Source organism: Trachypithecus francoisi, unplaced genomic scaffold (assembly GCF_009764315.1).
Source record: "Trachypithecus francoisi isolate TF-2019V2 unplaced genomic scaffold, Tfra_2.0 Lachesis_group5, whole genome shotgun sequence".
Taxonomy (NCBI): Eukaryota; Metazoa; Chordata; class Mammalia; order Primates; family Cercopithecidae; genus Trachypithecus; species Trachypithecus francoisi.
The window spans coordinates 58505721-58520948 of record NW_022681470.1 but is presented as its reverse complement, the minus strand read 5'-3'; the positions used below and the strand labels follow the sequence as shown (position 1 = coordinate 58520948).

The 15228-nt window shown below is 49.4% G+C and overlaps 1 protein-coding gene across 12 annotated transcripts in view; it reads right to left on the bottom strand.

Annotated features, from left to right (window-relative positions):
• Positions 1 to 15228, bottom strand: part of NAV1 (neuron navigator 1) — a 288011-nt gene that overhangs the window by 99257 nt on the left and 173526 nt on the right. For all 12 annotated transcript variants that reach the window (XM_033197735.1, XM_033197725.1, XM_033197726.1 and 9 more), the window contains 2 exons: positions 12776 to 12878; positions 6951 to 7316 (listed from right to left, as the gene is read on the bottom strand). In XM_033197735.1, the coding sequence (XP_033053626.1) occupies positions 6951 to 7316; positions 12776 to 12878 (469 nt within the window). The remainder of the gene's footprint in view (positions 1 to 6950; positions 7317 to 12775; positions 12879 to 15228) is intronic.

Genomic DNA, 15228 nt, shown 5'->3' with positions numbered 1-15228 from the left:
AGCGATCCTCTCACCTTGGACTCCCACAGTGCTGGGATTACAGCTATAAGCCACTAAGCCTAGCCCACTTATTATTATTATTTTTTTTTTAAGAGACAGAGTCTTACTCTGTCAGCTGAACTGGGGTGCAGTGGCAGAATCAAAGCCCACTGTAGCCCTCAACTCCTGGGCTCAAGTGATCCTCTTGTCTCAGCCTCCCAAGTAGTTGAGGCACGTGCTGCCATGCCCGGGGTCTCACTTTGTTGCCCAGGCTGCCTACCTCCCTTTTAGATTTGAAGTCCTTTCAGGAGAAAAACTGAGTTTCCTTCCCAAACTTGAATGTTGGGTCCTCCCGAGGATGGCCCCCTACTGTTCTCTGCTTCTATCCTTGGGTTCCATGAGCAACAACTAGGTCTGGCCCAGCTGTCCCGCTAGGCGGGATTCCTAAAGACCTATCAGGAAACAGACGAGGCAAAGGCAGAAGAAGAAATAAGAAGTGGGACAACTCGCCTGCTCGTCCATTCAAATTCAAAAGGGGTCTCTTTTCTTTGTACAAACCACATAAACCCAGTGCTCATTGCAAGAGAATTCTTATCAATGAGGGTGGCTGGGCTGGGTATCTTGGGGTCTGAGAGTCAGACATGAGCCCAGTGGGAGGGCAGTGAATGCAGCTCCTTCTCAGGAAGGTAGCTGCAGAGGCTGGGGCCCTGACAGTAAGGCTGGAAGTGTCTCTTTAAGGCTTGAGCTCGCTGATTCTGGGAGCACAGAGCCAGCCTGGGAGAAGGCAGGGGCCTACAGTTTATTTTATTTGACATTTTTCAACGTCAGGACACTTCAGAGCCAAGGAGGAAACGAATCCCATCTGTTCTGAGCCCCCAAGCACAGTTCAAGAGGACAGGCTGGGGAGTGGAGGAAGGGGTGCTGAAGAGAAAAGAAGACTGGAACATCTAGTCACACACAGAGGGCAGAAGCAACCTGATGAGGGAGCCAGGGTGTGGCAGAAGTCGCCAAGGAATCCTTCTGTTCCCGACACACACTTACAGCGCTCACTCAAGATGGAGCCTGCTGACTCTGTTTAATGCCCTGTGGCCCTTGGCACAGGTTGCGGGACAGCAGTCCTGCCGGGGCTGTGGACCTCATACCTCTACGTAACATGAAGGGCACCCTCTGGAGTTGTGGGACTTGGCAGTAGTGTGCTGCGTTGGTCTGCAAGTCCCCATCCATTACTGCCACCCAGCTCAGACACAGCTCACCCATTCACATACACAAAAATGGACACATTGAGAGGGAAACTCACGTTAAAGTAAAGAGGAGATGGAGGGCCCTCTGACCTCCTCCCACCAGGCACGTGTGGCTCCCATACTCAGTGCCTGCATCCACCTCTGTATGGGTCCCCATCCTCTATTCCCCTCCCACTCCAATGGATGCCAGGGATGGAAGGACAGATGGCTGTGAAAGTTATCTTCTTATTTAGATTAAATTCCAGACCTTCCTATTTTTAGAAAAACAAATTCCTTTTGTGTTTCCAAGTGGTAAAAATGGCCCAAGCTGTCATCTAGGACAGTCAGCAGCCAACTCAAAGTTGTCTGCAGTGTCATGATTTGGATATTACCCTGGCGAGACTACTTCTAGTGTCAAGCGGGTGATCAGTCTAGGTGCCAAATTTTAAGAGGATCATTGACGTCTTGAGAGCTTCCAGAGGAGGGTGACCAGGACAATGAAAGGTTCGAAAAACTGGGTCATTTAAGAAAGTACTGAAAAAAGCTAGGGACATTTTCTTTTTCTTTTTCGTCTAGAGAATATTTGAGCTATATTAAGAACATGTTGAGATACTTGGATGAAGACTTACACCCTTATTCTATTTTTCCCAGATGACAGAATTTGAATCAATAGGTAGAAGTTACAGTGAAGCAGATTTCAGCTGAATATTTAGAGACTTTCTTTTAACTTAATTCTATATGATATGGAATAAGCTTCCCATCTCTATGCCTATGCAAGCCAAGGATGAAAGACTGTCTGTCAGGGATACTGTAGATAAGATTATTGTACTAGATAGGAAGATGGGCTAGTCTAAAATTACTGAGAAGCTTTAGAAAAATGTGGCCTTCTGGGTAGCAGAGATTCTGCATTGGTAAGTCTGAGGTTTAGAATTTGTATTTCTAAGAAAACCCTGTCAGCTATAAAACTCTTAGAAGAAAACATAGGGGAAAAGCTGCGTGGCATTAGATTTTGCAATGATTTCTTAGATATGCCACCCAAAGCACAGCCAACACAAGAAAAAATAGATAAACTGAATTTCATCAAAATAAAAAGCTTTTGTGCATCCAAAGACACTTCTACAGAATGAAAAGGAAACCCAACCCACAGGATGAAAAAAAAAATCTCCAAATCATATATCTGATACAAAGTTCATATCTAGCATATATAAAGAACTCTTAACACTCAAAAAGAAAATAAACAATACAATTTAGAAATGGGCAAATGACTTGAATAGATATCTCTCCGAAGAAGATATACAAATAGTTAACAAGTACATAAAGATGTTCCATATTACTAGTCGCTAGAGAAATCAAAACCACCGTGAGATAACCACTTCACCTCCATCAGGATGGGGTTTTTCTTTTCTTTTTTTTTTTTTGAGTCGGAGTGTCACCCAGGCTGGAGTGCAGAGGTGTGATCTTGACTCACTGCAACATCCGCCTCCTGGGTTGAAGCAACTCTCCTGCCTCAGCCTCCCGAATAGCTGGTGTTACAGGCACACAACACCACGCCAGCTAGTTTTTGTAGTTTTGGTAGAGATGGAGTTTCACCATGTTGGCCGGGCTGGTCTCCAGCTCCTGGCCTCAAGTGATCTGCCTGCCTCAGCCTCCCAAAATGCTGGGATTACAGGTATGAGTCACCGCGCCTGGCCAGGATGGCTATTATAAAAAACAAACAAAACAGAAAATAGTAAATGTTGGGGAAAATGTGGAGAAATTAGAACCCTCATTCATTGCTGGTAGAAATGTCAGATGGTGCAGCCATTGTGGAAAACGGTATGGTGGTTCCTCAAAAAAAACAAAAACAAAAAACCAACGAACGAAAAAACCAAACACATAGAATTACCATATGATCCAGCAATTCCATTTCCAGGTATATACCCAAAAAGAACTGAAAGCAGGGACTTGAATAATATTTGGACACCAATATTCAGAGCAACATTCTTCACAATAGCCAAAAGGTGGTAACAACAGATGAATGGGTGAACAAAACGTGGTGTATACATACAACAGAATAGAGTTCAACCTGAAAAAAGAATGAAATTCTAATGCTACAACATAAATGCTCCCTGATGACATTATGCTAAGTGAATAAGCCAGTCATTAAACAACAACAACAACAACAAAGACTGCATGATTCCACTTATATGGGTTACCTACAGTAGTCAAATTCATAGAGAGAAAAAGTAGAATGGTGGCTGCCAGGAGCTGAAGGGAGGAGAAAAGGGAAGCTACTGTTTAATGGGTACAGAATTTCTCTTTGGGGAGAAGACAGAGTTCTGGAGATGGACGTGATGATGGTTACACAGCAATGTGAATGTACTGCATGCCACTGAACTGTACACTTTAAAATAGTTAACATAAAATGGTAAATTTTATGTTATATGTATATTACCATGATTTTAAAAAATAAATCCTTTTTAAAAAAACATGTATGATTATTCCGGCAGCAGCATCAGAGTCACTTTCTTCCTTCTAGTTTGCTGACTTCAGTTTGAAGAATTTGCCTTCTTTGATTTGCTGACTAATGACCCTGAAAGGGGCCTGGTCACTGGAGGGAGAAGGGAGAGCTGACTTGAGACTGAACAGGGGCTTGGGAAGAACCCTTAAACGAATGATCCCCCTGCAGATAAACAGAGTGTGGAGAAAGCGCCAGAATTACTGTCATCTTTTATGGCTCACTCGGATAGCTTGGAGCCGATTATGTCACCCAGTGGGGAGTGATCAGTTTTTCTGCTGGCCCAGTGCTGGGAGCTCTTGGGAGGTAGGAAAGTACATCGCAGCAGGCCGAGGCTGACGGGTGGGAAGGGGTGTCACAGTGTGGCTGAGGAGGGAAGCGCTGACGCTATCCCTACGGAGAATAGTCCTATCCCTTTGATGACTAGAGAAACAGTTTTTTAAGAAATAGGACATTTTCTAAATTATAACATCTAGATGGAAACCACAGTGGGGATGAGAAGACCAACAGGAGGCTGAGCAAGGTTTGCATGTTCACTTAAAGAGTCGCTGGAATCCAGGTTGCCTTGTTACTAATTAAAACAACACCACTTAACCATGAAAACATATAATTGAGGAGTGACTGTTTACATTAAATTACTGGGATTATAAGTTGATTCCCTTCAACTCTGACTTCTCAGATGGCCATGTTTACAGCCCTGGCAGGGCAGTTAACAAACTCGTGTTAAGGGTTACTGCTAACTGAAGGTTGACCATAAAAAAGGCATGTGAAATGATTTTGTCAACTAGCATCACAGTTTACAGTGAGGTCCACTTTATGGCTATTGTCATGCCAACAATTGATTCTGCGTTCCCCATGCAAACTCCAGGCTTCCCCGGGCCTATAGCTGGGGGCTGTGCAGGGAAGGCAAGTTCTTATTCATGCTAGTCTCGGTGAACTCTAATTTAAAAAAAATGGATTCGGGAGCACACATACTGTCCAGAGGAAAGAGGATAAAGCAAGGATGTTAGGGGGGGATAAAGAGGGTCTTTCCTACCCTTTCCCCCTGCATTCCATGCCCCTACACCCTATTATCTATGCCCCTGGGATTGACCAGCTGCTACTAGATCTGTCTTCACTGCTGATTCTGAGTGAGTGGGACTCTGGTCAGACTACACAACGCTGACGGTAAGAATCGTGTCTCTCCATCAGTCTGGCACTCTAATAACAAAAATAATAATAGCAGCAAAAACAATAGCTATCATTTACTGAGCATTTACAATGAGCCGGGAATTATTCTAAGTACTTTACATATATTAACCCATTGAATCCTCATCATAGCCCTGAAATAAGTTCTACTCTTATCTGCATTTGACAGATGGACAAATGAAAGAATGCCTGGGGAGGTTAACTAGTTTGCTCAAGCTCATACAGCTAGTTAAGAGCCGGAAGTCCTGCCACCTTCCTCAGACTGGGATGTCTCCAAGCAGGGGTCTTGTACCTTCCAACACTTGGGGTATTTTCTGCCATGGCCATCAGGTGGGTTGGTGGGGTGAAGGGCTGTCAGAGGGGTCTCGTTTCCATCAGTTTGGGAGCTGTACTGGGCAGGGGTTCTGTCACCTCCATCAGTCTGGGAGCTGTGCTGGGCAGGGGTCCTGTCACTTCACCTGTCTGGAAGCTCCCTAGGGTCTGGGGCTACGGTCCTTCTAACACATGGGGGACTTTCTAGAGACTCAGCCCCACAGGGCTTGTGCCACCCTCTGCACCCTCCTGGGATTCTCAGAGGAGAGTAGCAACCTGACACTTCCTCAGGCAGTCCCTGGCAGCTTCCTAGGGCAGAGGCTGTGTGGAGCAGCTCCTCACACACCTTGGCTCTCCTTCCTGTCCAGCACAGGCCTCTGACCACAGAAGGAGCTCAGGACCTGTGCACTGCATGGCTTTTCTCTGGTCTCAGCTCCAGGCTGGCAGATCTGAGCATGAGCGCGAGGTTGGGCTGGCTCCTGGGATTTAGCAGGCAGTAAACAACTCCATTCATGCGTCAGTTGTTTTGCTCCAGAGCAGCCTCATCAGCTGGACAGGCCCTAACCAGATCCCTCCAAGTTTCTCCGCAGGGGCGGAGATGGGGGTGGGGAACAGTGGATGGCCTGGAGCTTGGCTCTCGTCTTTTCCGAGGAGAGGCTACTTTCCACTCCCTTGAAGTCTGGGATTTTTATTGGGGAGAAGCAGGCCCTGGGAGTAAGATATTCAGTCCCTGAGAAGGAAGGGAAGGGGTACTGCTGCTACTTGTATGGCCCCTTGGCAGAGGAGGGTACCAGCAAATCAAGAAGGGAGAGTGGAAGTGGCAGTCAGCTGAGAGGGGCTCCAGAGAAGCTTCCAGAACCACTGCCTCTCTCAGGTCTCCAGGCTTGGAAGAGTGGGCCAGGATCCCTCTAAGCCCCCAGCACTTCATTCTTCCTATCCTCTCTTCCATCCTCCCAGACTAGGAGAGGACAGCAAGAATGAAGTGCTGGGGGCCTGGGGTCCTGGCCAACTCTTCCAAGGCTGGAAGGCACAGGCACAACTCTGTCAATTAAGGCAGAAAAAGAAAGAAGATGAGGGTCCCTGCAGGGCAAAGGGCAGGAAAGAAGGGTTTGACATGCTGGGTAGGGATTAGGAAGTTGCATGATTGGTAGGTTTGCAGAGGAAGAAACCCAAGGAGCAGAGACTGAGGACCACAGGGGTCGGATACGGAACTGAGGAGTTAGGAACTCCTGGCAAAGGAAGTGGAGCTACTGCTGCTACTCTCTGTTTGAATAGCGATTTCACCTACATGCTCTCATTTTCTCTTCTTAGATAGATAGATACGATGTTAATATCCTTTTTTTTTTTTTGCAAATGGGAAAGCAGATTTAGTTGTCCAGGGTCCACACAGAGTTCGCGTAAGAGCTGGGAATAAAATGCTCTTCCAAGGCTCTTTGAGCCAGTTTCTTGAGGGCAAAGAGCCAGGGAGGAGGATGACAGAATGACAGCCACAGAGACCAATGAGAGGGAGGCGCCTTCATTGACCAATCAGCTCCTCGGATGTAGGCCCTGCCCACACCACACCCAAGTCTAGAATAAACCACATCGAATTTCAGAGGCAATAACAAAGTGTACACATCACACTTTTGTGTGCTTTCGTCGCAGCACAGCAAACCAAAACCCCTGTTTTGGGTTCCACTCCACTTTTAAGGCATCCCATCCCAGTGGTCTTTCCACCATCCTCCCCACGCCATGCAAGAAGGCCCTGCGCTTACCCGGTAGTGATGTCGTCGTCTTCCGTCATGGTCTTGCCCATGAGGTCACTGTCACTCATGTAGCCGGACTTGAGGTCCACCTCATCTGAGTCCAAGGACTCGACCAGCTCCAGGCGGGAGATGTGGCTGAGCTTGCTGGGGCTGCGCATGGGCATGGTGTGGGAGTAGTGGGCCCGCTCCCCGTGCATGTACCAGGCGGGTGTCCCCTCCGAGCGGCAGCTCCCACCCACAGAGGGCGCGTCACCAGCCTGCAGCCGCGGACTGGACTGGCCATAGCGCCATGAGAGAGGGGACGAGCGGTTGGAGAGGCTGGACACGCTGCGTGGGTTGGCGTCATCGCTGTCATAGCAGGTCGTCTCCAGGGAGCTGGGCGGAGAGCAGAGGGCACTACTTAGTCCTTGGCACGGCTGCTGTGTGCTCTGTCCCCTCACACGCACCCCACAATGCCTCCCCTCCACCCACAGGCCCTCTCACCTCCTCCCCAACTGCCCAAGCTCCACCTCCTCCATGAGGACTCTGATTGTGTGTTGCCTTTGTAATAAGTTATCTGTTTGACAAAGGAAATGATCTTAAGTGGTTAGGGAAGCAATCCTGTATACTATTAAGAGCCTAGATTGTATAATATGACCTGGGTTTGAATTCTTTTTTGCTATTTGTTAGTAAGTGAGCTCAAGGAAAGTACTTAACTGAAGCTTCAGGTTCCCCATCTGTACAATGAGGATAACGGCATAACAGCTACCTTATAGAGTTGTAAGGACCACATATGTACAGATGGAACACAGTGCCTGGTATATGGAAGGGGGCAACAGATCTGGGGGCAAGTGGGAGGGACTGGTCACTTGAGCTTAGAAGGCCTCGACTATTTTGTTAAGGATGTGTCCGTCACCTCTTTTCTATTAATTAGCCGAGGGCTAGCTGATTCCCCAACATCAGATATAGGAAAGCTGAAGTAGAGTGCAGAGGATAGGAAAAGCTTTGGGAATCTTGGATGTATGGCAGGTCCCCAATAAGACTGGTCCAAGCCACAGGCCTAGGGCAGCAGGGGAAGTAGAGCCTCCCCAGAGAATAGGGCAGCCTTAACTGGACAAAGGAGAGGACACAGGGAACCCGACATGTGGGTGAAGCCGAATGTCCAGAGTCTCAAGCCTCAGGCCCTGCTAGACCAGGCCAAGGGAGCAATGCCCAGGTTAGTGCTGGATGGCCTGAGACTAGGGGAGCCTGGGGGCCTAGGGAAGGAGATAGGGCCGGGGGGCTGCGGAGAGGAAATACAACTGGAATCTGGTTGAAGGGGTGGCTTGCACTTGGGTTCAGGCTGAGCCCCATAATTCCACCTAGCCTAGCAGTGGGGCCAGTCCAAATCAGCCTTAGGCAGGGTCTCCATAACTTGTCCTAACTTAAGCCAGACAGGACTAAGTAAGTGAAACGGGGTTTGGTGGCCAAGAAAGCTGGAGCAACTGAGGCAATCTGTGGCTGGACATGAGTTGTCTGAACCCAAGCAATCACTGGTCTGTGAACACATCCATTGCTTAGCCACTTTGGGGGCTGGAATGGGAGTGGGACATTGATTTTCCATTCTGTTTTCTATCAAGTTTCTTGAAAAAAAGAAAAATGTCCAAAGTTGTCTCTATTGGACCTGAGAAAATATGGTCTTATTCTCTGACCAGCAGAACTTGAGGGATCCAAACGCTCTTGAAACTGAGGGTGCTGGGGTCCTGGCAGTAGTCCTGTGGGCAAGATGGCGGAGGCTCTGGCCGGGCAGGGCAATCAGTGGCGGCTGCTTCTGAATCTCTGGAGGGCTTCCTGACCGGATCCATGCCCAGCCGCTCCCCTCCCGGCCCTGCCCATTCTTTTTACTTATTTATTTATTTATTTTTGACAGGTTCTCACTCTGTTGCCTAGGCTGGAGTGTAGTGGTACAAACACGGCTCGCTGCAGCCTTGACCTCCTGAGCTCAAGTGACCCTCCTGCCTCAGTCCCAAAGTAGCAGGGATGACAGGCACACATGAGCACATTCTGCTAATTTTTGTATTTTTTATAGAGATGGGATTTTGCCATGTTGTCCAGGCTGGTCTCAAACTCCTGAACTCAAGCAATCCTCCCACCTCGGCCTCCCACAGTGCTAGCGTTACTGGCATGAGCCACTGCCCCCTGCTTCTGGCAGCCCTTTAGGAACCCCTTTGTGTTCTGCAGCTCTGCCTCGTACAGTGTCTTGTTTCGGCTTCTAATTACCGTGGATCTAGACATCACATCTCCTTGGACAGAAACGGACATTCCCCGAAGCCAGAGACTATGGTGATGGTGTGACTTTGCCTGCCTTGCTCACTCATGACTGTATTTCAGCACTTTGCATGGTGCCTGGCCTGCAGCTGGTGCTGAAGAATGAATCAAAGAAGAGCAAACCCACGATGGATGTGTAAATAAAAAGCAAGGAAGTTTGCATCAGAAAACTCAGTCCAGGGCCCTATGCAGTAAGTGCTTGATAAGAGCAAGCTGACCTTGACCACGGGATGAGACATGGGAGGAAGAGGATGATGCTAACCATACTGAGAGGGTGGCGGGGATCTCCAGGGAAACTGGTTTGGGTAGTTAGCCTACACCATGGTTATACACTGGTGTGGGAGTGAGGGCTGCACTCAGCATTTGTGTTCCTCAATTCTATTCCTGGCCTGCCCCTGTTTAGTTATTTGTACTAAAAGTCCTCTTCCCCTATTCCACAGCTCTCTCTCTCTTTTTTTTTCAATTCCCCCAAACACATCTCTAGACATCTCTAGACCTAAGCTGGTGAGGAGGATTCTAGGTCAGATCCTTAGTTCTTGAATTCCAGCCTGCACCCACCCTTCAGGCTTGCCTCTCTCTGGGGAGGACACAGTTTCATTTCCTCTCCAGCCACAGTCTGACCCAGACTTTCCTTGCTGGGGGAAATGAACCAGTAGAAATAGAGGAAGCAGCACAGGAGTAAAGGCTTCTGAAGAGGAATGGAATCTAGTTATCCTAGGAGTTCCTGGGTGAAAACAGCCTTGCAGGAAGCACACACTAGACTATAAGCTCTGAGGATAAAGCTTGTGTGTGTTCTGGGGAGCCAGTGCCCAGCGCTGTGCCTGACACACAGCCGGCATGGGTTCTGAGCATGCTGAGTACAGAACCCACCCTCATCAGCCAGTGTGACTCTGGCAGGTGCCTCCCTGCCCCCAGCCTCATTCGCTAACCCAGGGAGTATGTATATATCCCGCCTACTTCCAGGGCTAAGGGAAGGGCTCATTGATAGAAAGCACTTTAAAAAGTAAAAGAGCCAGTCGGGTGTGGTGGCTGATGCCTGTAACCCCAGTACTTTGGGAGGCCGAGGCGGGTGGATCACCTGAGGTCAGGAGTTCGAGACCAGCCTGGCCAACATGGTGAAACCCCGTCTCTACTAAAAATACAAAAATTAGCCAGGCGTGGTGGCACGTGCCTGTAGTCCTAGCTACTTGGGAGGCTGACGCAGAAGAATTGTTTGAACCTGGGAGACAGAGGTTGCAGTGAGCTGAGATCATGCCAAGGCACACCAGCCTGGGAGACAGAGACTCTGTCTCAAAAAAAAAAAAGAAAAGAGCCATAAAACATCAGGGAATCATTGTTTTGGCCATCAGTGTGGAACAGGAATAATATAAACCAAAGTCTAAGAGAGGAAGTGGCTCTAGGTCAGTGGTAAACAGAAAAACCAGCTCCGGGGCTCTTGGTTCCTTTCCTATAAAGGGAGGCAGAAGCCAGACGCCTTACACTCTCCCCCTAAACCAGTCAGCATTATGCAAAAGACTTGATTTAAGCCTCCCCTTTCCCACTAGAAGCAGAAAACAAATAGCGCCTGCCTAGGGTCAAGCTGTCCGGCTTAACGGAGGGGCTGGGGGCTGGCTGCTCTGAGTCAGTGACACCAGGAGGCTGGAGCTGCTACTTCTGTCCCACTCCTGTGAGTGAGTCATTTGGGGTGTGACCCTCTCAGCAACTAAGCACTTTCTGGCTTCTTTGGCATGAGGCTGGTGGGTGACTTGGTGCTGAGAGATGTTCCAACAATTTCCTTGGATGGGGAAAGGCAGATGTCCAAGATTTCATCCGCTGCGTCCTAAACTGATAAGCCAAGCTCTGCCAGACCCCTGTTTCACTTGGGTTCCTGCTGGGGGCTTAGGGCTATAAGGGAATGGCAGCAGGGGACAGATGTAAGGGGGTCCTGGAGCCCCCACTATCCACCTTTTTCCAGGACTTCCTTGGTCACCTCCCTTTCAGTAGTCAGGGATCTGCTGGCCTGAGCAGAGGTAATCCCCAGAGAGTTTTGATTTATCTTATCATTGAAAATATTCGAGATGTCTGGGAGTAAAGGGCTGAGTGTCCAAGATGCGGGCATGGGCTGGGGATAGGGGGAGGAGTAGTACAAGGAAGGAGAAGGAGAAGGGTCTTCTAAGCAGGAAGAACTAGAGCCGATGGCTGAAAGCTACTGAAGACTAAATGCAGTTCCACATCAGAGTCACTGCAATCCCACAATGTACTAGGGTGACTGAAAGGCAGCGAGTTGGCCGGGTGTGGTGGCTCACACCTGTAATCCCAGCATGTTGGGAGGCCAAGGTAGGTGGATCACTTGAGGCCAGGAGTTCGAGACTGGCCTGGCCAACATGGTGAAACCCGATCTCTATGAAAAATACAAAAAGTAGCTGGGCGTGATGGCACACAGCTGTAATCCCAGCTACTTGGGAGGCTGAGGTGGTGGGCGACAGAGTAAGACTCTATCTTTAAAAATAATAATAAAATAAAATAAAAAGCCCATGTTAAAAATAAAAAAAGGAAGGTAATGAGTTCTTTGTCATTGGTGGTATGTAAATATGTCCATGGGTGTCCATCCTCAGAATCCCAAATGGCCACACCCTGGGCTAAAAAAGTCCTTTACCACTGCCCCGTGTCCCAACTTTGCTCTCAATTTTCCGGCCCCAGGAGTTGGAGAGGAATCTACTTCCAGTCTAACTAGGGAGGCTTCCTAGCCCTCACACAGCCTTCCTGCCCCACACCCCCCATGATTTCCCAATCTTCTTGTCTGTTCTCCCTCCCTCTGTCCCCAGAGCTTAGCCCAGCCCTCTGCCCCACTTGGAGCTGACAGCATGAGCTCATCTGGGCAGTCCAAGGAGCCAGCAAGGGAAATTCTGAGTCACAGCAGAGCCTGTGGCCAGGACTTTGCTCCAGAGAGAGGTGCCGTGGGAGGGCTGAGTGCCCCATGTAGCTGGAGGCTCTGAGGTCTCTGCAGGCAGTGGGCTAGGGGACACACCTAACAGGGCAAGGAGCTGGGTGACACTGTGTGGGCCCTGTTGAGCACTCAAGCCTCCCTCAGTGGCTGGTAGAAGAGGCCAGGGGCCACCTAATTGACACAAGAGTGAAAAGATCCAGGTGTTGAGAAGAGAACTGATTCTAAAACCCTAGTTTGATGGAGACTCAGGAACAGGAAGAGAGCATTTAGTAAACCTTCTCTTGACAGACTGAGGAGACAGAGGTCTAAGGAAGGAGACTGACTATCAGAGATCACACACTGAGCTGTGTAATGGCTCCCACTTCCTGGCTCCTAGACTAGTGATTTTCAAGCTGATTTGCTGAAATGAAATGAAAAGCTCAGGCACAAGCAGATAGAAGACAAAGCCAAGCTTCTCTTGTTGAGATCAATGGATTTCCTCCTCCTTCCGCAGTGGCTCCACGCATCAGGCCACCTGGCTGACCTGGCAGAGGTGTGGAGGGACCCGGGGGCCCTGCCCTCCAGAATGTGGTGGAGAGCCAGGAAGGCAGAGGGCATGACCGTCTCTGCAGCTCGAGCTTACCTGTGAGTCACCTGGGACCCCCGCAGGCTGGACATGGTCTCTTCCAGGTTCTGTCGGAGATCCAGGACATTCTGCACTGTCCTCTTTCTCTGGGACTCTGGGTCTGGGAGGGAGAGAAGGAAGAGCTGGGTGAGTGAAGAGGACTTAGTGCTGGGATCCTGGGGGTCAGGAAGTGGAGACTGACAGTGTCCCCAGGAGGCTAGTCCCTGGGCCATGATAGTCACCTCCCTCCTCCCTTTCCCAAAGACGACCAATAGAATGGGCCCTCTCAAAGGCCCTGGGCATGTGCCCTTGAGCCCTCTGAACCCCAGACCCTGGCAGGGGGTACAGGCATGGGTTTCTGTGTCTGTGCACTCCTTCCAGAGCCCCCAGGTAACTGCCTCTGCCTCTGGCTTTGTTTTGGGGAGGCCCTGCTTCTCACAGCAGAGGTCTTGAGCAAGATTTCTCATGGCTGAGATAAGCTGGAACATCTGCCTGAAACCGCCTCCCCAGGGTCGTGCTGGTAAATGTTTAACAACCGACTCTCGGAGAAAGGGGACACTGATGTATAGTGTTTGTCAGTGTCCATGGTATAAAGCCTCCCATCATGGCCACTTTCAGTCCACCAATCTGATGTCACTGACCACAGTGTTAGGAAGAGGTGCTAACAATTGGCTCTGGGGAACCGGTACAAGCTGGCTTCGGCACACCTAAGCCCAGGCATGGACTGGTAATATCTGGGGTTACTCTATGGGGTCCCGGGAAGTTAGTTCAGATATAGCCTCCTAAAGGCCAGGTGGCTGGTGGGAGGTAGAAGGGATGAGCCATCATTTTCTGGAGCTTGAACTGAGCTCTGGGCAGTCCTCACACAAGTGGTGCAGTCCCGAGTGAGGAGGATGCACGGGTGTGACCTAATCCTCAGAATCCCAAATGACCAAGAGCCACTTTATTCAACCCTGCTGTCCAGATATTAGCCTGGACAGATGAGAATCTACAACAGCAAACAGTGAAAATAACATCCAAATGACTGAGAGGTGCTTGAGCATGAAGGAACTCAAAGAATGTTCTCCTTCCTTCCTTCAGTCCATCCAGTGAATCTTTATCAAGCACTTACTTCATATCAGGCACCACCCCGGGCCCTGAAGACAGTATAATGAAGAGAAGCTGGCTCTGCCCCATGGCTTATCTTTCATTTTTGTACCTAAAGTCATGAATGGAACCAAGTCCCCCAGTACCTCCCTAAAAGACAATCTGCAGGAGAGAGTAAGGGAGTGACAGAAAGATGATGGCAAAACAACAGAGAAAACCCAAGAACTCTGGCTCTCCAGGCTACTCCCTTTTCTCCTCCATCCCCAAGCCTTCTGTCGCTGCTGCCGAGGCCAAACACCCCCTCAAGTTCCTCCTCAGCCCACAGACTCAGCAGGAGTGTAAGGTTCTTTTAGCTGCCAGAGGGAACATTTCTGAATCTCTTTAAGAGGTTTCATTCCCCCAAGACTAAACTCAGGCCGGCTGGCAGGCGGCTTGACTGTCTTGTCAGGGAGGGGAGGTTGGGTGGGGCGGGCAGGGAGCCTGCATTGCCCTCTCCAGAGCCTTTTGGGCACCTTTTCTGAGAACTAGCTCCACACCCAAGCCCAGCCATCCCTCCTTTCCCCTCCCAGGGGGAGCTTCTCCACTCCCACCATCCTCTCATGGTCAGCACCATGAATCCAGGCCTCCATGCTGGTGGCAAGGAACAAGGACAAATGGCAGGCCACCATGCCAGTGGCCTAAGCTCCATCCCCAGTCCTGGCATCACTTCTGTGGCCGCCAATGCCTATTTATCCTGGCAAGTGTCACCTTGTAAGCCGCTCCATGGCTTTAATTGATGGCTTGGCGTGAAACACAGACAGGGTCAAATTTTTAGACTCGCCAAGAAATAAAATTGCGTTCTAAAATGCCTATGTGGGGACTAAGAACATGGTGCCAAGGTGTGGGTTACTGGCCCAGGGTGATGCTTTTTATGGGCTTGGCAGAGATGAGGGACAGGCACACACATCTCCAAGGGGTGTGTATTCTCAAAGAGGAAGGTGATCAACAGTTACTCAGAGACTTCTGTGTGTGCCAGATCCTTTGCATGCATTACCTGCTTGAATCCTTGCAACATTTCTGGGAGATTTGTGCTACTGCCCCATTTAACAGATGAGAAAACTGAGACTCAGACAGAACAAGTAAACTGCCCAAGATCACACACCTAGCATGTACAAGGCAGAGTTGAGCCCAGGAAGAAACTCATACTTGTTTTGACATATCACAGGGCATCTCTGCACCAGTAGCATCAAGCATGGTAACTGTTATATATACAAGGTCCTTAAGTCTCGAGCAGTGGCTCATGCCTGTAATCCCAGCACTGTGGGAGGCTGAGGCCAGAGGATTGCTTCAGGCCAGGAGTCTGAGATCAGCCTGGGCACCACAGGGAGACCCTGTCTCTATTAAAA